This window comes from Drosophila obscura, unplaced genomic scaffold, assembly GCF_018151105.1.
Source record: "Drosophila obscura isolate BZ-5 IFL unplaced genomic scaffold, ASM1815110v1 contig_36, whole genome shotgun sequence".
NCBI classification, from domain to species: domain Eukaryota; kingdom Metazoa; phylum Arthropoda; class Insecta; order Diptera; family Drosophilidae; genus Drosophila; species Drosophila obscura.
In genome coordinates, this window is record NW_024542824.1 from 2,345,355 (window position 1) to 2,373,210 (window position 27,856).

A 27,856-nucleotide genomic window follows, 5' to 3' on the forward strand; every position below is an offset into this window, starting at 1 on the left:
CAACCAATAAGAACTGCAATTAATACGCCACATTGCCGCATTTGGATGCCAAGATCCATCCGTTTTGGCCAATTATACGTTCCATAAAGCTGACCCAAAACGGCTACAGAAACTACACCAGAAACTACGAGCCGCAGCCGCAGCCATCATAAAAGACTGAAAAATCTTCGCATATTTTACGAGATGGAACAAAAACAAATGTATTTCCCTCGGTTGACTTACTTTTATTATGAGTTTTGCACCCACTCGCATGGGCTGTGGGGCCCCTCGTCGCTGCCTCTCTCCCCCACGCCGCCCCACTGTACTTTCCAGTGGTCTGGTAATAAGGAAAAAATGCGAGCAATGCGCTGGAATTGGAACGCAACTAAAGGCGAAAATATTATGCAGACTGGTCGGAGAGAGGAGAGGAGTGGAGCGGAGGGTGGGCACAGGTAGTAGGATCTAGGGGATGAGGTTGAAGTTACGTCTGGAGCTGGGAGTCGGGAGTGGGTGGGGTGGGATGGGGTGGCAGTCAGCAGTCAGCATGAATAATTAATGTAAGCAAAATATTGATTGCATGTACTTGAAAAGAGTTTCCAGACCGACAGCCAGGCTGACGACGACCACGACCACGACGACGACGACAACGTCCGACATTGTCGGGCCTATGACAAACGACTGACACGCGGACTGAGCAGTGCGACAAATGCACCACCACCCCCACCCCCATTCGATTCATATCCCACTCCCCCACAGAGCGCGCTCTTGACTTCTGGCCACTTGACGGGGTGTGGCGGCGGCCCTTTCCTGATGGCCATTTGCCTGCCCATTGGTCAGAGGGTGGTCCTATGTGGGGGGCGGGGGCGAAGGGGCACAACAGTGTGGGTGTTGCATAAATTTCGCCTCTGTGGAGAACAGAGTAGTTGGCATGTGCATGGCCTGTTGGGCTTTAATAACGGCCATATAGATAGATGACTTTGATAGCAAGGTTAAGCGAAGGACTTTTCGCCGACTTCCAGAGGGGAGCGATTGTTCTCAGGCGATGGCAGAGGAGACAGGGTATCGTATCTATACAATGTTGGGCAAACTGCTAGTTCGAATTACTGAAACGACTTTTTAAGGCGATGGGAGGCAGGCAGAATATCAGGGTATTTGGAATGAAAATTTGGATTTATTTTAGGTTGAATTTAAGTACGGAAAAAATCTGCAGATCAAACAGAAAAGATCGTCAGAATTAGGATTCGATTTTGATTTTGTATACAATTTTTTGGAATATATTCTTGAAGGTATTAAATCTTTTCTTAAACATTAAATTAATGCTCCACTAGCTAATAGTCTACAAAGGCTCTTTGGATACCGAACAGATAATTATTGCTGGTCGCAGAGGCCGTGGGACCGTTTCCTACGAGTATCAGTCTTCCGCAATCTTTGCAACGTTTTTAGTGCCTGAAACATTGTCATTCCCCACAGTAAGCCCCGGAAGAATAATCCCCAATGACACCCCAAGCTGTCCACCAACCCCAGACACTGCTGCGCCCGCCTGCTGGCCCCACATTCCATCCTGGTCAATGCCTATTGGATGGGCAGTCCTCGAGCTCTCTTATTTGGAGCCGCGAGCCGTGTCTCCCTGCAGAAGGCTGGAAACTGAAATGGGGAAGGGTGGATGGTGGATGGTGGAGGGGGAACTGGGAAACTTGCGTGACTTCATTTGCATGAATTACGTTGCGTTTTTTGTGCCGTTGCTGGAGTTGTCGTTAGTGTCCTTTCGCTGCCCGCACCCATACAGATACACCCCACCAACACGTGCCTCAGGCCTCAGGCCACAGTCCTCAGGCCTAAGTCCTCAGGTGCACCTGTGTGTGCGGCGTGTGGTTGGCTGGTGGTTGGGCTTAGCTGGGTCCAGGGTTTTTTTGGGTGCTCCACTCGTTCCTCCATAATTGCCACCCGCCTCCCTCGGCTACCGTCGCGTAGTCAGTCTCCGTTGAGCGCCGCGCTTTTTCTCCTGAAAGAAAAACTTTTTTCGTGCATATGAAAAAAGGAAAATAGAAAACAGTGGAACACTGTGGCTGGCTGGCTGGCTGGCTGGTGGACAGGTGGGTTAGAGGTGGGTTGGAGCTGGCTCTGGCTCTAGGTCTGGGAGAGAAAATAAAACTATAACGCGGCAGGCAACATCGCATAGACGAAATAGTCGGCATAGTCTCGCCGCTCCATTCCGTTCCGTTGTCGTCGTCAGTGTCGGCCCCGTCGTCGTCAGTCGCGTCTGAGGAGCTTCGACGGGCAGGTGTGTGCTAAGAAGAGTTCCAGTTCCAGTTCCCGTAGCGCTCTCTGCCACAGGCAGTGGCACGAGCAATAGCACGAGGCGAGGCAGCAATATAGTACGTGCAACAGTACGAGGCAGTAGTACGAAAAGTTCTTGCAGTTTGTGTGGAAAGTGGACTGTGTACCGTGTACTGTGCCGTGCCTTAAACTGTGTGTTTTTTTCTTGCCGCAGAGCACAGATCCCCCCAAACAACAACAACAACAACAACTCCATTCTGCCGTCGGAGTGGTCGGGGTCTTCGGCGTCGGAGTCGGAGTCGGAATCGGTATCGGAGACGAAATCGGAATCTTCGGAGTGCCATAAGTGTTTTTGTTTGATTTTTCTCGATACGCGTGTGCACAAAAAAAGAAAGAGGACCAGAACAAAAGGGAGAGCAAAACATTGCCAAGATTTTGTTGTTGTGTGGTTAACATTTTAAAGACCGGCCATCTCCACCCCCCAGAAACACCCCTCGCCACGATAAAATGCAAATGAAATTGTGTCGGTTGTCCACCCCGAACCCTGGACCCCAGCACCCTGGACCCTGTACCCTGCAGCCTGTAGCCTGCACCCTGGACTTTCCCGCACTTCCTTTGTGTGTTCTTGATTTGCAAAAGTGATTTCTAATTGTTTCGACTTCTAGAGTGAGCGAGCAAGAGTGAGTCAGCTAGAGAGAGTGAGAGAGAGAGTGCAAAGTGTGGGAAAGAGAGAGACGAGACGAGACCTACCTACCTACCTACACTCGATGTGAGCGAGCCCCTGGAGAGAGTATGTCAATGTCAATGGCCCATGTGGGCTTGAACTTAACTCAAAAGGATTTCATTTCGCTTGGTGTTCGATTTGTGGCCATGGATATGCAACAACTTTAGATTAATGACGTCCCTGCTGGAGATTATCATGCGATCCAAAGCGATTGCTAGGAAATATAATCAGGGTGAGTATGATTAGAGCGTGGATCACAGATGAGCATGGGTAGGTAGTACTTAGGTCACTGATACTACCTGTAGCCCAGCCCCAGTACTACAAGCAGATTCCCGTATTAAGCCGCCTATTAAATTCAGTTAAATATTGGAACAGTTCTGCCATTCTGCTGGGGTATGGAAGAGTCACTCACTTATGCACTCGTAATAATTCCTAGCTGTGTATAGCTTATACTTTCTTCTGCTCCCACAAACAAAGGAATTTCTCAAAAATAATCATACAAAAATGTATTTTTTATTAAGCCTCAAGGAGTACAGATATCAGATATATTCAATATTTTTTATTACTTTGACTTTGAGTTGAATCATTATTCAAGCAAAACAAAAACGCTAGTAAAACATATCAGATTTTTTTGTGGAAATGTCCCCCTGGGGAGCCATAAGCAGAGCCACTTCCATGCCGTCCATGCCGTCCACTCTGTTCTTTCCGACGGATCGCGGATCCCTGGAGACGCGATCTTGTATAACCCAAAGAGCGGACATTCCATTGCGGACCCGTGGCACCGCCCGTGCCCCTCCAACTAACATTAAAATATCTCCCCCGACATCTGTTTCAAATAGTTGTTTGCCTCAAATCTGACTGCCTTTTCACTTTTCGCTTTTGGTTATGTGTGTTTTTTTGTATTTTTTGGGAGCAGTTTCGCAGTTCCTTTGTGCCCCAAGATAAAACATTTGAATTTGTTTTATTTTAAGCACATGCAGAGCAGAGCAGAGCAGAGCAGGCCGGACAGGCAGCCAGAGCTGTTCTGGCACGGGTTTATCACTCGAATGTTTCCCAACACACATTTAGCAAGCGCCGTTTCACAGACCCCCAAAGATGGCAATGGGGGATGGGGGATGGGGGATGCGATAGGGGATGAGGCTGGATCTGAATCTGAATGTGGAGTGAGGCAAACGGATGATGACAACTGCCATCAGCTGTAATCAACTGACATTGAAAAATGTACCAGTATTTGTCCCAGCCTGCTGATGCTGATTAGCCCGCCGCCCATTACGAGCTCAGCCAACTGACATGTTGCGAAACATTCAGATTAGTTTAACAACTGCGCCTTGGATAAAGGGAAGCAGCAGCATTCGCTAGTAATAGTTTTTCCGAAGGCTGACAAGCGGTTGTGATTTGTCACCTGGGGAACTCAGGTCTTCTATGGGCTCAGCTCAGTCCTTCATGCTCGTAGCTTCGGGTTAAATTAAGACTCTGCGGTTACATTATTTCTTGTTTCAGTGTACTTTCCCTTCTTTATACGCTAAATATGGAATATTCGCAGAGACTTCCCTTCCAGCGTCTGCTTCCATATCTCGTCTGCTTCCCAGTGTAGTCGTTGCACTTAATGCAAAAATTCCCTTTTTATAGAATTCAGATCGTTTTTATATGGCGGGCGATCTGTCGATGACGCTTCTTCCGCATAGAATTGATTAACCAAATGTCGCTAAAAGTTTGCCGGATTTCCTAATGGCATTTTCTATATCGTTATTTCGCCTGTGACGGCTCTGGATATTTTTATGCAAATGATGCAAGCATCGGAGTGCCGATTTCCAAGTACTGCGATACATTCTCTGAAGATTCAATTCCTGTGGGTCAATCCGATGGGGATGCCAGTGCATAATTAATCCATGCGGAGTTGATGTGATTTCTCGGAAAGGCAATAATCGAAATAACATTACTATATATATATATGTACATTCAATGCAATGTTATGTAATTGATGGCACACTCAAGAGAAGCTTGATGCCGCTTGCTCTATTTATATGCAGATAGAAGCTGCGTTGAAAGATTGCAGACAAAGGGAATGCAGAGGGATAGTTGAGTCAGGGCAGCTACTTCGGCAGAAGGAATACTTAACTGGAATGCAGAAAGGATCTATTAAATGATTACCCAAGTCAGAGAGAAGCTTCCTGAAGAATGATAGCTAAAGGTCAAGAAATATACATAGATCATTATGAGGGGAAACGAATGTAAATCCCTACGATTATTTATCAATTCAACTGCTCAAGCGGACACCTCCACAAACTAAAAAAAAAACAAAACAAAAAACCAAATTAATTGCAAAATTCCCCCCCTTAATCGCTTGTCTCCGTGCGGCGATAGCCGAAAGTTGCGCACAATCGGGGGACCATCATCAGGGCACCCATTACCATTACCAGCATGGCAATCATAACTACGAGTATCATGATCCGCTACTCAAGTCAGTTGGAGTCGACACTGGTCGCCGTTTTCGACTCTTCAGGGGCGGTAAACTTGCTATCGGTATCAGCATTTTTATGACCTGAGAATCGATTGTATTAAGAGCTATTAAAATATTTTCTAAAACCTGCTATCATATCATTCAATTAGGCAAGAAACGGCTATATATATAGGATCATAAAACAGCATTCGGTCGCCCGATAATGGAAGACTCCGAAGACCAATCATTCTCTCAATTTTTGTCGCTTGCTCTGCTCTCTTTCCCAACACATTAAAGCGCCATAAATACATCAAAATAAAAGTGTCGCACTTGGAGAATTTACGGCACACGGGCAGATAGTGGAAGAAGACTTGACTTGACTTGAATTGGGTGACGGGAATTGGGAATCGTTAATTTTGGGTGTAAACTTGGTCAGATCGCCTGCCACAGATACAGGTAGAACACTTTTGCAGCAGACAAATGTTTTTCGGTGCCACTTCGATTCAATTCGAAGAGCCATAGAGTACGTGTATTCCTTTTGCACAGAGAGAGAGAGACAGAGACAGAGGGAGAGAGAGATAAACGCCAGATAAGCAATGGGATCAAGATTAGGCAGTGGGTTGTGTTCTGTGCACTGGGCTATCAGTGGGGCTATGTGCTTTATAGCAGGTGCCATTGGATACTCTATAAAGCAATAATTTATGAAGTTCCCTGCAGCTACTTGACTTTTTCATCTGCGCGCGCGAGAGAGAGAGAGAGAGAGAGTTGGCAATGTCTATTCCCCCCGAAATATGGGTTAGGTATACAATGGCACCATCCACCCCACATCCAACCCCATCCGAAAATAAAAAGCAAGAGTATAATGTGTATGTGCGTTTCCTGATGATATCATCTATCAGTGGGAACACGTCCCACTATAGTTTTATTGTGCACTTGCTTGTGCTCATACTCGTACACGAGTATTCCAATGCCTCTCTTCTTTATTTCGGATTGCGTTGCTTCATCGACAAATTATCATCATCGACACCCAATGAAAGAGCGAGTGAGTGAGAGGGAGAGAGAGGTAGAAGCCTGAGACGGCACATGCATCGCACCTGATATTTTATGGATTTACAACGCCCGAATTATTCTTCCAATTTCGACAATTTATTACCAAATACACAAACGTTTGACATTTATTTGCTCGTTTCAATACGGGGCTCCATTCGATTCGATTCGGATCGATTCTATTTCACTCGCCAGCGACGTTTTACTGTCCGAAAAAAGCAAAAGTGTTTTCCAGTTCTTGTCGCTTCGATTGCAGACAAATAACCGGCACGGTAAGACCTTGTTGTCTAGATAGAAGTCAATGATAGCCCCGGGCCAAGTCATACCAGGCGTATACGTTATATTGCCATGACAAGACGCTGGGACAGGACGTGGAAGGGCACGGGGAAATGGTAATACTCTTCTGTGTGGAGTTGCCATTCAGGGAAAGTACAAAGGAACTTGTGGGTAAAGTCTCTCCTATCATATCGCAGCTTCTTAAGGTTATTTCCATCTACGCCTTTTCTTGCGTTGCCTTCGACTTGACGCACCTTCTTTCAATCCCCAATTCAATGCGAATTACATGCGAATCAACTACAAAGTTGAGTCGCTTTCTGGGTGGTTTCCAACAGCTTAATCTGAACGACCCAGTAGCCGAGTTTGTCTTTTGTTTACAACATTACGTCAAGGCAGGGCAAGGCAAGGCAAGACAAGGCTTCTCTTTCCGATTATGCCAGAGCCAGTGTCAACAGATCGTCGTTTATTTAGAATACGGTACGAGTATTGTATATGGGAATTTTGTGTCGTCTGGTGAGGGTCTGTCTGGTCGTCTGCTTTGTTTTCTGTCTCTGTTTCTGATCATGGTATATGAGCGGGCTTGGTTTTATCGTCGTGGCTGTCAGTATCTTGTCACTGCTCTATTGTTTATGAGCGTGGCACTTGTCTCACAATTATATTTATGCTTTGGCATGGAATACTCGTTGCGGTCAGAGGCAGATTCAAAATGCGGGAGAAATGATATTCTGTATATATATTAGATATCTACAGAAAGTCTACTTTCAGTCATAGGAATATTTTGTAAGAAAGGAATTTCTGGGAATACTGCAACATGTTGTTCTTGGCAGGATATGTGGAATATATTTCAACAAAAAGATTATAATATTAGAGGACACATATTAATGTTGTATCAAGGACTATACAATACCAAGAAAGATGCTTCATGAGAAACAAATGCCCATTAAAGTTTCGTTGGACGCTTCTCGGTACGGGCGCGCGGGGCTATTTCTGCAATTCTCTTTTAGGCTCTACTACTACTCTGCTACTGGCTTTGTCAATGCTAAATTCTTTGTCGCGGCACAGTGGGGACTCAGCCGAAAAGGGGTTGCACAGGTCAAAAAATTGTATGAGAGCTTTGGATAAAATGATATACAATATATACGCATCTAAAAGAGAATTTTTGTAAGCTTTCAAAAATTTAATTGTGAAGATAATTTTATTTTAGGAGATATAGCAACCAAAGCTTAAAATTGTTTTAGTGTAAGAAAATGTATTGAACTTGATTATTAATTTAGCCAGCTGAATTAGGCGAAGGGCCCACTGTGCGAAAGGCATGCACATGCATGCGCAGACGAAGCCGTCGGGCAGCGGGTTCTAGGTGAGAGACGAAGCATCGCCGAAAAGAGAATGAAACCACGCGCGCTCTCTCTGTCTATGGTGCGTAGCGATAAGAGCAGCTTTTTGGTCGCTCCGGCAGCATCTTGTCTTAGTCTTTGGTTTTATGTATTTCCCACAACTTTTAAGTCAGTGCAAAATTACTTCAATATTTTTTCATTTTAAGGCTGAGACCTAATGAACCATCATCTGCCATACAAATATAACCCATTTATAAACCACCAATTACAGAAATGTTTCTTCCTAGTCAAAGTCCAAATTCAATTAGATAATACCATAAAAATAGACTATGAAAATTGCTTATTAGTCGGACGATAAGAAGTCGTAAAGATAGTAAAAATTCAACGATATTTATGTAGACTTGGTTTACCCATTCATTCATTGTTAGATGAAGGTGGTGAAATCACATTACACCCATCCAAAGCCACCTTCCCTGCTTCTCGCTCAGTGTGCTCATTGGGGTTCCTGCTAGTACATATATTATTGCTATATGTATGTTGTTCTATTAAAGAATAGATAGTAGGTTTGCTCCAGATATCAGGGCCGAGTGCATAGTACACTGTATTTCCATGTGGATCGCCGGCCAGGGAATCGGAACTCCGTCCACAGATACTGTCCACTGAGCGGGTAGTGCTCGACTTTTATGGAGCGTGTGCTCCGAACGACTATACGTTTCGATCGCTTCTGCGGCTGCTTTGGGCAGTGCCTTCGACTCGGACGGTTGTCGGGGAACAACGACTCGACGACGATCCTAAGTGCCATACGAACGAATACACTCATACTCATACTCGTACTCGTACCCCCCGCTCGTGGGTACTGTAGACTCCGTTGGGTTTGTTTTTTTGGAGGTCTCTTCTGAGTCTCCACTGTTTTTTCTATTATTTATGTATTGTCACCCAAATAAAACGCGTCCGCTCCCTCTCTTTAGATCTTGATGTATAGAAATATATTGTATATAATATATTTACGAGCACGAGTATGGGCGAGAGTAGGCGCCAGAGCTCCGTCTGCCAGTAGAGGCTGAGCGGAGGCAATCAATTGTGTAGAAGCCAGCGAAAGGCTTAGTTTGTGACAATTTGTGGCTGGTTTGTGAAGCGTCGGCAAAATGCACGGCAGCCCTCGAGTTCGCCTAAAAACAGCGTGATAAATGAAAAACCCCCCACCCCACCCAACCCCATCAAGGGAAAACTCGGAAAATTGAACGCAAAAATGTGCAAAAAGAAGTATATTTCTCACGCTAATTAAAAAAGTGAAGTGCAAAAAAAAAAACAGAATATAATTGAAAGTTACCCAAAGATCTTCAAGGCGAAAATTTGGTGCGAAAAACCAGCAGGAAAAGGGTTTCAAGTGAGTGACATTTTCCAATTAGTTGCGGGGTATATCCAGGGATTCATACGAGTGTATGAGTGTATAAGGATTTGTTGTGCTGACCTCCGATGATCTGATGATCTCTGAGTGTAAACCACCCTGCCCTGCGACGGCAGATGTACTCGAAAGTGTGCCAAGACAGGAAGCACGAAAAACCAAAGGATACGATATCTGGCTGCAGCGTCTGCTTCCGCTGCACATTGCAAATTGCATTGAGAGAGTGAGGGCGCGTGCTACCAGGCCAGGGATCATCGTTGCAGCTTTGGCTCATATTAAGTTACGCTGTCTGTTCACGCCCTTCCCACATTCCACTCCGTGTATCTGTGTATCGTCATCTGGCTGTGGCAATGCCAACGGCAACGGCAACGGCAATCTTAACGGTTTGACCTTGCTATAATTATAGTCCTGACCCTAGGGTCCCTCTGTCTCTGTCTCGTTGAGTTGAGTTTGACTTGAGAACTTGCCTCGGCATTCCCCTGGCTGCTTCTGTTCTGTTTTGTTTTTTTTTTCGGGGGGTTTCTTTTGCGAGAAGAGCGACTTCCGCTCCGCCTCGAGAATCGGGAATCGGCATTCGGGAACAATGGAACAGCACTCGGAATGGGAATCGCAGACGCAATCGCAATCGCAATCCTGTAGAGTAGTTCTGGCATGTCAATAAGACACACATACAATGGAAATCGCAAGGTTTACAAGATCAGCATATGAGGTACACATACAAACATATCGCAGCGTATGAGTACGAGCACGAATGAGTATGCAATGCCGAACAGGAGTAGGTTCTGTGTTATGGCACTCGAGACCCCCGCGAACAATGGCTGCTGACGGGGAAGACTTTTGATTTTGAATCCTTCAAGAACTTTTTTGCTCTGCTTTGCTGTGCTCCGAGTGTGTTTGTTCCCTTGTAAAAGCCATACACAAAAGCCATGTGCAGCCAGGCTGGCTGGCTCTTTGTCCCTTCCTTTGCCAGACAGTTAGAGTCAAAGATCAGCCATCCAGCTGAGTTAATTACAGCCGACAGAACTTCCACAGAGACAAACCGGAGTCACTGACTCTCAATGGAACTCACTTGGAGTTCGACAGTCGAAAGCCGAAAGCCGAAAGGAGGAAGTGTTCCAGCCAGAGTCGAGGGGCAGAGCAGGGGTGTGGGCAGTGCCTAAGGACATTCAGCTGAGGATTGAACAGATCTTGCGTAAGATCTTTGCACGTTTCTGTTTTTTTTTGGCGCGCTAACATTTAAATTCCAGCAGTTGGAAGCGCGGGCTTGAGACTTTCAGGGTTTGTAGGGAGGAATGAAGGCGTTTAAAGCTTGAGGAAACTTTAAGTGAATGATGGATGGATATACATATGTCATTCTCTGGATGATCTAATGATCTTATTTTTTAAAGAATCGTATTTTATGGTGCCCTTGTTTTGATATATTTCTGATCATGAGATATAATTTATATTTCCATTCCTCACATTTGATAATTGAACTCCAAATACAGCCATCAAATATGGATACCATATATACTATCTTTCGTATATAGTTAACTCTTACTCTAACAGATAAATCTACAAATGCAGAACAAGCCATCAATTTCGTAAATAAAATAATTCGAACATCTTTTTATGGCCTGTTTTTTATACAATTACTTTTCCGTAAATTGTCTGTTTCGATTATTCATGGATATGCATGGTTCCGCCCCTTTAAAATTTGTCGACTCTTTTTGTGTGAGGCGTGTTGGCTAATGAATTATGAGGTATCATATGCAGAACAAACCAGACACAAAACCAAAGCGAAATGCAAATAAAAAAGATACACACACGGAACGTCTGCAAGCCCTTTTCCATCTTTCGGGTTAAATTATGTGACAGCGGAGTGTGTGTGTGTGAGTGTGTGTTTGTGAGAGAGGGGGGGAAGAGTGACTCGTTGTCGATTATGTTGTTTTAATTTAACGCTATTAGCAGAGTCACAGACCCTGCCACGGCGGCAAGCAACAACCCCTTGCAACCCTTAAGCGTCCCTTGGATGATCACATTATAGCGACTCCGTGGCTCGCACCCGTATACATATGTATGGCCTGAGGTCCTAATTGAGTCCTGCTGCTGTTTGACAAACGCAAATAGATACGGATACGGAGATACAGATACACTGAAATACAGTGGAAATACGGATAGGACAACGTGCACACAGCTCTCTCTCTCACTGACACTTTCCATCGAATTGATATTTTATGAGGCGCCCCTTTTATCACCTCTCCTCATACTCATCCATAATGTTGCGTGCATATCTTTCGGTGTGGTATTATTAGGGGGCCAGCCCTCAAGTGGCGTTTTCCTCATGCAAATAAATAACAAGTGAACGAATTTATGACCCAATCCCAATGCATTGACAGCGTTAAGCTGTCATGTATTCAAGTTAAGAGGGCAAATCGGTGTGTTTCTCTCCATTCAATTTGAACACTCAATTTATTTGGTTTCGTATCGGTATCGCTTGGATACGATATGGTGGGAACGGAATTGGGCCAAGGAGGTTAGGAGGTAAGGTTAAGGCAAAAGAAGAAGTCTAGATACCATTTGTGGCTTTGGATTGCTGTTTAATATTAATTCAAGTTATTAGTTCTTTAGTGTAATTCTGAGGATAGATTTCAAGCTTAAATGTAGTTTTTTACTACACTCTCTCTGGCTCTATTTCAAATACGAGATTTATTGAATTTCCTATATTATGGATAGTTTCTGTATCAATAAATAACAATTGTGTATTCCTAAAAATCTAATATTTTTAAAGTAAATATCATTTTAATTATATTTATTTGAATTTAATTTATAATTATTTTAATTTTATTTATGTTTATTTGAATTTATATTTATATTTATTTTAATTTTATTTGTATTTATTTTAGTTTGATTTATATTTATCTTTAACTTCTTGTTAATCTTCTGGTTATGCATGAGTATTGAGCAATACTTTTCCACTCTTTATATAGAACACAGATATTATTATCGCAGAACAAGCTTCGCTTATGAATTTTGTTTTTGAGTCAATGCCAATAATATCCATGCAAAAAATTTCTTCTTCAAAATGTATTCATATCTGCCATACATTTCAGAACAATTTTGATGTGATAATTTTTCTGAGATACATTTTTATAAACTTATTATCGCCAAAGAAAATTTATTTATTTAGCTTAAATCTTAGAAGAACGCAGTTATTATTCCTATATAATACTTTCAACTTCCTTCTTAAAATTCCCTCCCAAAATTCGCTTACTCACTTCAGCCATTTGCATCAGTTTGTCCATCAAAAGTCTTACTCAGTGGCCAGTCATCTATCCGCACATCCACTTGAGGCCTCTTCCCCCTCCTCCTGCATACGTAGAGGCTTATTCACAGCCAAAAACCACACAAATTCCTTGGCCCTGGCGCCACAGTAAAAACAACAGCAACAGCAAAAAAAAAAATAAACCCCCAAAAAAACTTTAACGACAGATAGAAAATTAAGTTGCAAACAAAAACCCAAAAAGCCCATGTACTTGTCAGCACCCACAACCCACACCCGCAGCAGGGAGCAGGGAGCAGGAGCACCACTGTTTGCTGTGCGCCACCCACACAATCACAGCCACAGCCCTACCCCCCACACACACACATACAACGTACAACGTACAACATACAGACAGAAAAACGGAAAAAAAGAGCAACAGAAAGGAAAGGTGGAGGAAAAGCGGAGGAAAGCAGCCACGGCGGCACACTTTGCGGCAGAGCCGCAGGGCTAAAAGTCGTCGTCGCTTTCAATTATAGTCCGTGCGTCCAGCACATACACAGAAACAGGCAATACACACACCCACGCACACCCACACACACACACACTGAACCATTAGCCTAATGTGTGCTTATTGCGCACGCTTTGGAACAGACGTTCTGGAGGGGGTGGTGGGAGGGCGTAGGTGTACATGTGGGAGCAGAGAGTGGGAGAATGAGAGAGGGCGGCAGGGCAGTGAGCCAGCTAACCCACTGAGCCCCACAGGCCACTGAGCCCCACAGGCCACAGCAGAAACACGAACCACAACGAAATGGATGCTAAGGATACACGGATGCAGGAGGGCTATGGGATATGGGATATGGGCTATGGCAACCGCAAACCAAAAGCTTGCCACTGTCTGACGGCAGGCAGTTGTGGGAGGGTAAAGGGTGGTGTGGGATGGCAGGGTGGAGTGGCAGCGGTGGGGTGGGGCATCCACACAAACCGCAAACAAACAAACAAACAAACATATTGGCTGCTGCCAAAGAGAGACAGAAATCCGAGTAGAGCAGCAATAGCAGCATCTGTATCTCTCGCTTTTGTATCTACCATATATACCATATCTATATATACAGATATATAGTTCTATATATAGCCACATGTAGATGTGCATAATGAATGCGAAGATGTGCCCGCCCTATTATCCTGACTCTGCTTTCAGTTTGCTGCTGCCGTTGCTGTTGCTGCTGTTGCGTGGCTCCTCCCTCAACTTCACAACTGTCTGTGTATCTCAAAGATACATAGAGCAGCAGCAGCAGCAGCAGCATTCTGATAGGAAAAATTGAGCAGCAGCAGCAGCGACATGAGGGTAAATAAGGTATTGCCCTCTCCCTCTCTCTCTCACTTACTCTTACTCGCAACAGCTGGATGTCTCTCTCTCTGTGTGTGTGTGTGTGGAGTATCCTTTTCTGTGGCAAGAACTGGGAAGAACTGCCCTTAGGAGCTGCAATTCGAATCAGAATAACCAAGTTCTGAGATAATAATAATGATTGTGGTCCTATACGAAACTGACACAGATTCCCAGGCAGAGAGAGCGAGTGAGAGAGTGCACAGAGAGAGAGAGAGAGAATCATCTCCGAGAGAGGCAAATCAGAGGGTAAGAGATTCTCTCTCTCTGCGGCTGCTGTTGCTGCTGCTGCTGCTCTGTGTGTGTGTGTGTGCCCTCTCTCGCTCTCCTTTTCATCCCCTGCTGTTTGCCAGGGGGAAGATACACAGATACACAGTCATCATCGGTCCTCCCGATCATGGGATGAGAGCATGTTGGTGATGATGATGATGCTGATGCTGAGGATGGAACCACCACCACCATGCCAAACACAGCACAAAACAACCAACCAAAAAGAGATGCCCGACCGACGACACCCTGCCACTGCACTGGCACGAAAATTCCCATTTGTCCGGAAAGCAGCGACGGGACGAGACCCCGGACACAGTCGTCAGTCGTCAGACCTCAGAGACCTCAAACCATACCCATCATCACCTCTAGTCAATTCAGTTCGTTGCGGCGCTCGCTCGCAATCGGAATCACAGTCTGTCGTCGTCGCTGTCGCAGTTGCTGTCGCAGTTGCCGTTGCCGTCGCCGTTGCCGTCGCAGTCAACGTTTAATTTTCCATCCGTGCGAGTACATTTTTATTTTCGCTATCCGTTGCGTATCCGTTCGTGGTACTCGCAGTCAGTATTGCGAAGACAACCGGCAGATAAAGACGATCCACCCAAATCAAACCCCAATCAAACCCCAATCAAACCAGACAAATACCTAAGAAAAACGCAAAGAAAACCTCAATATAAACTGCAGTTTAGTGGGAAAAAAAACGAAAGCCTACCATTCGCGTCTACTCTCCTCTTTTCTCCTCTCCTCTCCGGTGTGTGTGTCCGTGTGTGTGGTTGTGTGTGGGCCATGTCGCGACGTGTGTTATGAAAAAAAGTATTGTTGATATTGTGATAATTACAAGTGAAATCTATAAACGGAATCATGCTGTTCGATCGATATGTCATATCAGGTTGGTTCCACGCTTCCAGCCGGCAGTTGTATCTGGTATCCGGGATTTAAAGGGAAAAGCCAAGTACTATGTACATCTGAAGGGCTATGCCCGGATTCACCCTGCGATTCAGTCTGTGAATTCTGGCCAAAGCCGGAGCAACAATTGGGAGAAGGCTGCCCGCCCAGTCGAACAAAGTGATTCAGATCTAAGCGGAACTCTATCTATTGTGTGCTTGGAGTGCGGAACAATCGCTGATGAGTAAACCAGTGAGCCAAGTGCCCAATAGATGTCCCATCGATTGATTCACTCTTGGACTTTCTCTTTCCAAATAAAAGCACGCCGCAGATAAGATTGTTCGGGCTTAGTTCAAGTGCAGGCAAGAACAGCAAAGAACATCTTTGGCTCGTGCAGCCCTTTGGAAGGCATTGGCCCCAAAGTTAATGCCATTCCATTAAAGTCTATCCCTACCTACCTGCTTTGGCTTTGGCTGTGGCTGTGGCGCCTTATCAAGTCGCAGTTGCAATTAACCATTTACGGCCAGGTTTTATCAGCCAAATGTGATTACCTAAAAAACAAAATTAGCTCAGGGACGAGCCGTGTAGCAAACTCCCCGCAAAACAAAAGGGAAAACACTTGTGCTTAAGTAAAAGTGAATAATTGAATTGCAACCAGCCCGAAAGAGAAACAAACTAATCACCGAACAACACAATTGAGTTGTCAAGTAAACAAAAGCAAAGCAAACTAAAGCAAAGCCATGCTGGATGTGGGTGGGCGGCAAGGGACTTAGAGATGAGTACCCTTGAGTAGGTGCGAGAACAGACAGGCAGGCGAGGGTGCGGCTCTTGAGGGGCACTTCAAAAGCATTTCGCTGGACGGTGTCAGACACTGATACCCGTACCCCCAGGATGCTCTTCAAATAGAGTGTGCCACAGGATCCTGAAGGATGTGCGAAATGTGCGGCAGGTTACCGCAAAGCATCCGCCTGACCAACGGCCCATTGTATTCCACCGAACTGTTTGCCATGCTCCGGCCTCTGTGGCTCATTTATATGGCCGATACTTATCATCCCGCTGTTGCCGTTGCTGTTGACCATTGACTGGGCACAGACAGACCGACCAGTAATGTGGTCGTATCGTTTCGGTTCGCGGTTCTCGGCACTCGCCTCTCGGTTCTCTTGGTTCTTGGTTCTATTTGTTATCGCGTGGACGCGTTGTCATATTTTGTCTAACAGCTCAAATTACGATTTAGTTTCAAGTGTTCGAACAAGGTGGATGGACAAGACAAGAACCTTAACAGCAAACAACACCACCAACAGATACCAGATAATACAGAACACAGAACACAGCACACAGCACAACAGAACAGAACAGAACAAGTAGTAAAACAAATATCAATAATCGACGGGTAATTTGTGCGTGTCTTGTTAGTTATCGTTCGGCTGGAATTTATTTATGTGACTTAATGGGGGAATTTCTTGCCTTTAGCTACCCTTGAATTAACTGTCATTGGATTGTCTTTTTAATCGATTAATTATATGCATAATCATCCTCCGATTAGCACTCCTTTTGCCATCAAGTCCTCCTTGACTTTACTGTCATTTGGATGTTCAATGTCTCGTCTATTGGCCGAGCTTTCTATCTATTCAGTCATCAAGCAAATGTCAGACAAGTCACATAAATCGTTGAAGAGTTCTTACTTGGATAGCAGCAGCAAATAAATTTGTGTAATTTCATACCCCAAGGAACGCTTCTGTTTGGAATATTTGGAATACTTTCGATTGTTATTTATCCAGATGCTATTTGCTCAAGTTGCCGTGTAATCCGAGACGTTTTCAGGTGAATGTGAGCCACCTTATAGCACTCTTCGATAGTACTCTCCCCTACCCCCACCACATTCCCCAACCCCTTATTGAGCACTAATAAGACACATGTTTTTGTGTTGGAGATAGTAGTACTCCACGATGGACGATGGACAATGGATGATAGCAATTGAACGAGTGACTGACTGAGTGAGTGAGTGCTGATGATAGGCTTCTTGTACTTGTGCCACTTGTCTACTTCTACTTCGACTTCGACTTCTACTTCGACTTCTAATTCTGTCTTTCGTTCTGCGTGAGGCTGTCAATCATTTGGGTGACTGGACTGCACTGTGCGACCAATTGCAAAATCACCCACAGAGATAGTTCGAAATGGAAAGGGGGAAACGATTGGAGTTGCCTCTATCCGTATCTATTATATTTCGGGCCTGACTGACATGACAGGCAACTGCTGATTAGGATTACCCCAGCTACTCGATTGAGTGCTCCGCCACAGCTACCTCTAATCTGTATCTGTATCTGTATCTCTTCCCCCACACAGGCTCTAACGGCGACGACTACGATCCGAGTGTTGTGCGCCACCATCACCACCATCATCACCATCATCTGGATCTCAGCACGCGGGCTCCGGCCTTTGGTCCCCTGCCGGATCACACGCAGCTACCCGCCGAGGACTCCTCCGCTTTTGCCAGTCGCCACCACCTGCCACAGACGCCTGCCACCTCCTCGGCAGCCGCCTCGCCACCGCTGGAGCATCAGCAGCAGCACCAGCAGCACCTGCAGCACCACCCACAAGAACAGCATCAGCAGCAGCACCACCAACTTCAACAGCAGCGGCAACAGCCACCGCCTCCCACGTTGCCGCTGGCTGGCGCCTCCTCAGCAGCCTCCAGCATGGAGCATTTCTTCAACGACCAGGCCCAGGCGGAGCAGCTCCTACAGGAGTGGGCCCGCCGGCGTGAACCTGTCTGTGATCTGGATATCCGTGATAGTGGCGTCTACGCCAAGACGCATCTGCAGCGTGGCACTCGCTACGGGCCCTTCCCCGTAAAAATCTGCCATCAGCCCAACGATCCTCAGCTGGCATGGAAGGTGAGTGCTACCCCCCCGAGATATATTCTTTTACTTTAGACTAGACTTAAAAATGGCAATGCAATGGCAACTAAAAAATGGCAATGCCTTATGTTTATTTAACTGCTACTTCAGTCGCGTTCAAACTATGAGAAAATATTCCCAAAAATTAAACCAAATTCTCTGCAGTTTTCCACCACAAAAATGTCCTTTCACACAGCCATTGCCTGACATCCCCCATCTACGAATACGTTGCAACATTTATCACCAAAAACGGACCTTAAGCCTTTCGCATGTGCTCGCATTTTGGCCTACTCAAATTTCCGCATTTTACTTTTTTCCGGGGGAAATTTAATCCCATCAGAGCCCATTTTTATGTGCGAAAATTGCACAAAAATTGCAACCGAAATGAATATCTTTTTTTTGGGTGCTTTTCTATAGAAAATCAAACGATTGGAAAAAGATTTGATTAGCAGAGCCGCGGGGCTGGTATCAATTGTCAGTCAAATGCGCCTAATCCCTGGCCAGAGCTAATTTACCTTCCTTCCTGCCGAGCGCCCGAGGACTGGGACTCGATGAGGCATGCAACCAGGACGAAAATCCACAAAGTGTACCCTAAATGAGGCTTAAGTTGAGGCCGGCTGATGATTCCAATTAGGCCTCACGAGTCCTGGGTAGCTGTCCCTGTCCCTGTCCCTGTGCTGGGCGCACCATTGAGTCGTCACGATGTACGGAACCCTTCGATTGATTGTCAGTCAGTCAGTCAACTGACACTTTTGCGCCCCTGATCCCCTCTCCTCTCCTCTGCTCACCGCTCCTCACTGTCTCTATATCTGTCCCTGACAGACAATCCAATCAAATTATCGCGCCTAGTCCTGTTGACAATTTGTAGCCGAAAAAGGGATCTTTCGCCTACCTCCGCGATACGAGTGTGTGTGTCTGTCATTCAGGTATTTGCCACTCGAGCCACTGAAAATTGCAAAAATAAACGAAAAACAGAACTGAAACGGAATTGTACTGATCTGAGCTGGTCTGGTCTGGTCTGGTCCCTTTCCTTTCGAACAGCCTTTTATTTCTGGATGATCCTCAAATCAAGCGCACTTTTCCCGTTCACATTTCCGTTTTGACAGATACATTGGCCGTGTCTCTTTCTCTGTCTCTCTGTCTATCTGCTACCGTTCCCATTGCTGATCCGATCCTCGATGCCAGATCCTCTATCCTCATAGATCGCTGGCAATTCGAAGCCAGTTCTCCTCGCCTCTCCTCTATGCGATCTGTGTGCGGTGTGTGAACCCAACACTTTGAGATTATCTCTGGCGCGTAAATATTTTTCTTGCCCATTGACTGTGTCATGTTTTGCTGCCTCTCCTCTCCATCTTCTCTCATCGGTGGCTGTGGCCTCCTTTTTAATAAAGTTATGAATAGGCAGCGAGGACATGTGTGATGCCTGCCCGGGGATTATAGCCGAACAAACACACGGCACACTGTGTGGAACTGTTTGTGTATAAGCCCCAGAGCAATTGTCAGCAGTTTGCACTGCAATAATCATTGGCATGGCATATAGTCTTGTTATGGATCCTGCGTACAAATATCCACCCATGAGGATTCCAATGATTGCATCTTTTTTTTTTAGTGGCTGTCTCGTGTTGCAGTTTCCGTTGCTGCTGGACATGTGAGTTTGCCGTAAAGACTGTGTACAATTCTGTTCGAGTCTTGAGACGATCTCACATATCTGATTTAAATCTGTGTTCTGCTGATGGCTGCTTGGGCTGAAGCAGCTGTTGGGGAACTTTTGAAGGCTACTTGCCAATGAGAACTTGATAGAGAGCTAGATTAGCACGGGCAGAAGTATTCACTTTAGGTAGACTGGGTGTAAAGTCACAAATGTGAGAGCCTGCGGGAGATTTATCTATGTCCCTTATTAGCAAATATGGGAGAAAATTTAAATAGAAAAAATAGAAATTGCAAGGTAAAGGGCAATAGAGAACCTCATAAATACATCTCTCAATGTCTTGTTTTTATTCGTATTACTCATAAAACATATTCAAAAATGACCTATTCTCGGTCATTACACTGTTGAAAGATTCTTTGTTGTACAATTTATTCGAAATTATCGTTTATCCTTCTTAGCTCTATGCTGCATCTGTTTTTAACCATCATAGCACTTCCTTATGCCTCTAATTCCCATGCTTCAAGTATCTCCTATTCCATCTCTCATTGCATGCCTAACAAATCGCCCAACCCTTTTCCTTCCAATTATATTGCATATTTATTTTTTGCAACTATAACTTCTGCAACTTCTGTCCTTCTGCCACATCAAACGCAGACGGTGGCAACCTACTTGTTTGACGAACCTCTTGAGGTCTGCCACTGCCTCTGCCCCGCCCACAAACCACTGCCACACCCCCCCTTTTTACAGAGCCGCATCTCCTTCAAATATAAAGTTTATTTCTATATAATTTGTTGTTGTTGTTGCTGGTATATGTATATATTTTCCCTGCATAAGCCACGGGGCAAGGGGCCACTTGAAACGTTGTTAACTTAATTTTTGGAGCGTGCATCACATATGTATGTATGGCAGCAGCCTCGCCTGCTGCTCGCCATGCTCTCTCTTGTACACACACATACACTCCACACTCCAGACTCTCCCACTCATCGAGGCACTCACACACACACACACACACAGTGCATACCACTTAATAATAAACTGTAAAATGCCGTTTTTCCAAATGACTTGATAGACAAGAGGCTGACGGCGGCGGCTTCGGCTTCGGCTGCGGCTGCGGCTGCTGCTTCTGCGACGACAACGGTGGCTGCGGCTGTGGTTGCAGCGGCGGCGGCTTCAACGTTGCGCATACGCAAAGTCATTCAGTCAACAACAATTGTGGTTTTTGGTTTGATTTACACTTTTGTGGGGAAGGTATTACGACTTTTGATTGCATTTTAGACCTTATTGAAAAGGAAGCAAAAAAAAGATTTATTCCTGATTCCTCAAAGTTGCTTGAAAAATTATGGTAACAACAAGTTAAATTACAGTTTTACTATATGGAAATCTTTGAGAAATGCACAGACTAGAAAACATCTATAATCCCACCAAAACTCATATATCTGTGGAATTCCTTATAATTTCCAATGATACCAATATCTGACCTCATACCCATTCAACTTTTGAATCGATTTTCCAGAAGTTCAATTGAGAACAGCAAATAAAAATAAATATTTTTTACGAATACAGATTTGTGAAATATTTCAACAGTAATTGATACTTCCACTCCCACTCGGATATATGCGCTGCTAGTGTATCTTCACCATCGACTTTCATGGCCTGTATTTTTCTTCTTGTTCGATTTTGATTTGAGATTTTGCGTGTGTGGTTTCTGTTGTTATTTATCCCCCGACCGAACTTTTGGCGTCACAACGTCTAAGGTAGTTTTCCCATTGGCAGCCGAGCCGCCGCCGCCGCCGTCGAGCCACAGTAAACGATTTGTTTAAATTATGCGTATTTTAGCTGCCTTTTTTGCGTGGCTTTTCGCTTGCTGCAATTGGCGCCGCTGCTTTTATTTTGTATACAAAAACCGTCGGCGGTTTTTTTGTTTTGTTTTCTTATGTTGCTGCATTTGCCCCCGACCCCTCCTCATACTGTGCAGTAATTGACCTTGATGTTGTGGGCAGACTTGAGGGCGGCAATGGCAAAGTCGTTGAAGACGTCTTGCTGCGTTCGTTTTATGTGTGAATAATGTGAATAATGGGTCGTAAAAGATGGTTAAATTATTAGTGGTCTTAAAAGGGGGCTGACAAGCTGTAAAAGTTATCGACTGAAGGAACAGACTTCTTCAGGAATTTTCTTTGAGAAAAATAGCATCAAAAATAGCCACAAATTAATGCTTTTTTTTTATATATATAGGCAACCTTTTAAAATTTTAGTAGCAATCGTACTTTTACTTAAGTAAATCTTTTTTTCCACAGTTTTACAGTAAAAATTACATTTTAAAATTGTTTTGATTTTTTTTTTAAATTTAGCTGGCATTAATTAAATATTTAACTGGTAAAAATTTAAGAAGAGCTTTTAATTGAGCTTTTAATTAAAGCTTATTTGTTGTATTTTTCCCTATTTGAAAATACCTTCAAAACGCAAACATTTAAATAAATTATTTTAATTTATTTTATCCTCTTAACTTACATTCTACATGTAGCAATATCTACATTGCCCGCAGTATAACAGCTGCGTTGGTTTGTGCATTGGCTAAGCCAAGACAATGTGTGCTAAATAGCACAGTTTGCCCAGCTACCACCATAGATGGCGGCAGCTGTACCTTACAGAATTGTTCATTAAATTTTGATAAAAATCATAAAAGATCATTAAAAAATATATAAATTTAATATCAATTTTTCATTTTGAAAATCTCTTTATGCAGGCCCATGCTGGACCCAACTTTAATGGCTGGCTCGAGCCCACATCGGACGTGTCGACGTGGCTGAAGAAAATCCGCTCCGTGAAGGATATCGAGTGCATCGAAGAGGCTAATTTACACAATTACATAATGGGCGGCTGTGTGAGTACCACCACAACTGCATTGGCCACGTGCCTGCCTGCCTGCCTGCCTGCAGTCTGGCTCACTAATTTTTGGGACAATTTTTTACAATTATCAAATGCATTTTTTGTGTCGTTTTTTGCTCTCGCCCCTTTTCAGTTGTGGTACGAAACGAATCGGTATATCAATGCAGGCAGTGAAATGGTAGTGGATGGCCGTCCCAAGACACCGTACCAGATCAATGACAACTTTATGGCCAGCGGCGGTATCCTGGCGGCAGCAGCAGCCGCCGCAGCAGCGGCAGCAGTCGCCTCGGGTGCCACCAGTGGCGGGGGGAGTTCATTACCCAGCGATGATCGGAGCGATCGAGATAATGGTGAGTGCTATACAGTATGTATGTGATGCTGGTGTGTCCAATAAGTATGATACATACAGCTGTGTGTGTGCGTGTGTGGTGGTGCGAAGGGCAATTAACAGAGATGTCGGTCTGTGGCACGAGCGGCAATGGTAGATCCTGCAATCTGATCCCCTCGAACAGTAGCAGCAGCAGCAGCAGCAGCAGCACCCGACGACAGCTTATGAGGGTGCACACAGACGTACAGCTTCCCTATTTTGCTTCCACCCCTATTATTGCGTGTGTAGCTAGCACCCTTCCTGTATCTGTGCCTGTGCCTGTTCCTGTGTGTGTTGCGCATGCGCCCATGCAATATAAGGCAACCGCACATGTTTTCATTTGTTATTAAAATGTTTGATAATTTCATTAGAGATCCATCATCAAACAAAGGGCTACGGCAGAGAGCGGAAGATGATGTTAGCGATACGCATTGCGCGTCAAAATGGCACACGCTCAATTTAAGCCTAATCCCGTGCAGGCCTCGCAACCCATGGAACCCGCGCAGCCAATGCATCCCATCCCCCCTGGGTTTTTGAGGCGTGTTTGATTATAAACATGTGGGATTTATGGCCATGGCTCATTTGGCTATATGCCTTCCACTGCCCATTGTTCCCCGTCTTTTCACACTCTTTCCTGTTTATCGGACATTTAAATCTCATATTTTGCATTCGAGGAGTCAGCTTAAAATTTGAATATTTAATGAATTTAATGGACATTTCCATATGCCGCCTGTCCGTGGGCTTATCTGCAGATCATAGTTGCTTTTGCCATATTTGAACATTTTTTCAATTAAACAGAAACTCACTGCCAGTCGCAGTCGCAGTCCCAGTCCCAGCCAAAGTCAGGGACTAAGTCACAGTCCTGTCAAAACCACTCGCCCGAACCCTAACCCTAAACAGAGCTTCCACTCCCCTCCTGCTCCCTGCTCGCTCCTCGCTGCTTTTCCCAACGGACACCTGTGAATCGGGCGGAAGGACTCCGCTCCGACTACCCGTTTGACTTTACTTTTTTTTAACGTATTTTCGGACAAGTTTTCTCTTGGCTCATGGTCTGCTGAGCAGCAGCAGGGAAATTCATGCCAGAAGACAAGGTCCTTGTGCCCACCAGATGGGTGTATGGGTGTAGAGGCAAGGCACAAGGCACAAGGATAAGTAACAGCCAGCGATCGTTGTGCAGCACGGGGGTGGCACCGCGACACGACAAGAGGTGGCAAGGAGGAGTGCGGTTGAAACGGTACCAAAAGATCGCGCTGGTAGGGGTTTCTTTTTCGTCTACTTTCGACCGTTACATTTCTGTGTGTTTTGGAATATATAATGAAGGTTCTGTTCTGTCTGTCGACTATGGGAATTTTCAGGCGGGAAAATGCAAATGTTTTTGGGAGGAGTGGGATGGGATAGGCATTTTGAAAGGGAAACAATTATGCAGCAAAGCATGGGAAAGAAATACAAATTTATTTGCAAGAGAAACATATTAAGAGATACAAAAATACCTTTTAAACTTAATTATATTTTTCGAACCTCAGAGTCTGCGTTACCCGCCACTTTTGAAAGAAAATTAAGGTATCCGTAGAGATCTCCATTCAAAGATCGTATCAAAGGCAGAAATAGTTCCGATAGCTATTTATATTGTACATCCCATGCATGCTGGTGCCTTTGAAAATTGTCAAGGACTTCCGTAAATGATATACCTCATAAATCAAACGAATATGCAGACTTCAATTCAATGAAAACTTTTAAAACAGTTTGCCTTTTCATTTCCTTGACTCTTCAAACAAAAAACCATTCCCCAAAAAGCATTGCCACCAACCAACCAACCAACCAACCCACAAATATGTCAACTCTGACCAAACCTTGACTCTCCCCATGCCCCGAAAAGCAGAACGAAAACCATTCCCATTCCCCAAAATACACATACAGACGGAGTATATCTAAAGACACTTTTGAGATGGCTTTCGGCTTAAGTCGCGGCAAGTCTTCAATCGACCAATCAAACAATGGAACCAGCTACAAACTACAAACTATGGACCCATGGACTATGGACAGCAGGCGTCACATTTAGATAGATTCGTATGTGGTATCTGGTGGCAGAACACACGCCAAAGAGCACCAAAACCAAGCCCATAAACGAACTAACTCTGAGAGACACAAACGGACGGGGGGGGATACAGATACAGATACATATACTGGGATACTCGGATACTCGGATACTCGTACAGATTGACACATTGTCGCCAGCAAAGCTGATGGATGATTAATGAGCCGACAACAACAGCGAACAGAAATCGAAAATTGAAATCAAAAAATAAAAACCTCTGGCTTGTCTCGTGTCGCGTCTTCGGCTAAATGATCATCGTGTGTCAATTTGGGCATCATTAGGAGTGCTACTTTTTTTTTATAGACACACACACACACAACTGAGGGGGACCTAACCCTTTTTTTTATGGATTGTTGCTTTTTGTTGGTGCCAAATCGATTAGCAGGCGGATCTAACTTTTGATTTTGCAGCAGCAGCAGCAGCAACAACGCGCCACAAGCAGCAACCGGCGCAAGTTGTAAGGTGTAAATAATTCAATCAATCATTTGTCAACAGTTTTGGCTTCCGTTTAACTAGGAACACGCCCCCTCCTCCGAGCTCCGAGCTCCGTCTCCGTGCTGCGAGCCCCTGTACAAACTTCATTTCAGGGTCAGCCGGTGGCACTTGGCAACCAGGCAGCCAGGCAGCTACTGGCAGCTTCTGTGATATGTAATTGGCATGTCAAAGAGTTTTTACTCCCTGCTGCTGCCCCAAACACCTATGCGATACGATACTTCATCTGTTTCCTCTGTATGCCGCATCCTGATACGCTCAGTCCTAAAACCTGAAGCAGCACCAACCCGAGCCCGAACCGACAATAGATCCATTGAATTGTCAGCCGTGTTGGGCGAGTAAATCAATCTGTCCGCTTGCAGAGCGACAGCAGCTGTTTGAGGAGAGTGATAGATAGATTTGGGCGGAGGGGGGGGGAGAGGGTGAGAGATCTGGTGAAAGGCGTGAAAGGATTGTTGCAGGCACACTGTGACACGGGGGCAGGGCAATTGTTAAGTGATAAGGAATTGACGATGAGAGTGGAAAGGGTGCATCAGGGAGCTAAACGAAGCAAGGAAATTTGATAAATGGAAGAAAAATTCTGGTATTAAGTGGGGGTAAGGTACCAAAGAATCTAAAACCTAATGATTTTCACTCGAAATGAAGTGTCCAAAATGTTTTTAATGGGTACAAGAACTTGGCAAAGTCCCTCTTAAAGTGCCCAGATATCCATGTGGCCCAAAGGACGACTCCCAAACATTCTACATGCGATGAATGAGTACTCCCAGCTAAAACCGAACTAAATTCCGAACTAAAATATCCATAATCTTCTCGATTTGATTGCAGAAAAGTCTCAGACGCTCTCTCTCCTTTCCAAAACATTTTTAAAAGAGTTTTCCTCGGTTTCTCTTCGAATGCATCATGCCAGATCTTTGGTGCAAAACATTCCCAAAAGAAACTTTTCCCAAGGGCGAACCCTTCGGCGCCTAGAGCGCACCATCTGTCGTAGGATCTACTCCTACTGCAATGCCTACTCCACCCCCTAAGGGTGTGCGCCTGCCCATTCGCCCACCCCACCCGCTAAGGCTGTGCTATCCCACGCTACCCACCCGACAATAGCGGGCCATAAGGTGGCCAGCTCTAAGTTCAAGTGCAGGGCCTCAAGGAGATATTCCTCACTACTCCTCGTACGTGGGAATCTTCTAACGACGCCAGTGGTGCTGGCTGGTGTGCCCTCTCTGACCATATTGCACACGCTGAAAAATTAACTTTTGACCCAAACAGCAATTACATCAAAGCCAGAGCTAGAGCCAGAGTCAGAGTCAGAGCCAGAGCCATATATATTCATCATGTTGGCCAAGGGTAGGGGGGTGGTGTGGTGGCAGCAGCACTCACCCCCAGGGAGATAGCTGTAGGGGGAGGGAGTGTGGGCTGCCTTGAGAGGCAACACCTGTGCACCGTGCACCATGCACCGAGCGAAAGTTTTTCGTTTCGTGTGTGTATGGAAGGTGCTATATGACTTTTGAAACGAAATCAGTCCAACGGAACCGATCTGCGACCCAAGGGGGTGACCGGTGACCCTTTGGATGTGTTTGCATGCATAATCTTTGGTCATCGCCATCATCCCTTAGCACTGCCACTGACACTGCTGCTGCTGCTGCCACTGCTGCTGCTGCTGCTCTGTCACCTGGTGGTAGTCCAATGCCCAGTCCAAAGTCCACCCCATGAACTCCTCCACTCCGCCTCAACCTTTAATAGTCATTTCCCCTTGGAATTGTCATCGTGTGTCGGCCTGCCGTCAGGAGTTGGCCAAGTTAGTAAGTAGTAGCCTTTTGGTAGTATGTAGCACTCGTGGTAGAGGGGTGCTCCTGCCTTGGCCTGCCCTTAGACCTTACCTTACCTCACCTTGCTCGTATTTACCTCGCATTCGGGACAATTATCTATTCAACGTCAAGCTATGCGAGTGCTATATATGAGTGCACACACGATTTGGTCTCTCTCTGTCTCTGCCTCTGTCTCTGCTTCTGCTTCTGCCTCTGTCTCTGCTACCAATTTTGTGTTAAGTGTTTGCGTGTTTGCCCTGGTGTATGTGTGTGTTGTGGCTGAGAGGGTGGGAGGGTTGGTCATATGTCAGTGCGTTCGTTCATCGGGACAGCCAGGCCAGCGGCTAGTGGCTAGCGGCTAGCAGCAGGTCCTTCCGCAGATTGTTAGCGGGCAAACAAAACATTAGCTC

The 27,856-nt window shown here is 45.2% G+C and overlaps 1 protein-coding gene across 1 annotated transcript in view; it reads left to right on the plus strand.

The window, feature by feature from the left end:
- The first annotated feature begins 3,032 nt into the window (after window positions 1–3,032).
- LOC111080887 (transcription factor hamlet) overlaps window positions 3,033–27,856 on the plus strand; it is a 34,248-nt gene continuing 9,424 nt past the window's right edge. Inside the window, exons 1-4 of the mRNA XM_022376730.2 lie at window positions 3,033–3,212; window positions 17,603–18,153; window positions 22,548–22,685; window positions 22,824–23,040. Of these exons, the coding sequence (XP_022232422.2) occupies window positions 3,152–3,212; window positions 17,603–18,153; window positions 22,548–22,685; window positions 22,824–23,040 (967 nt within the window). The 5' untranslated portion in view covers window positions 3,033–3,151. The remainder of the gene's footprint in view (window positions 3,213–17,602; window positions 18,154–22,547; window positions 22,686–22,823; window positions 23,041–27,856) is intronic.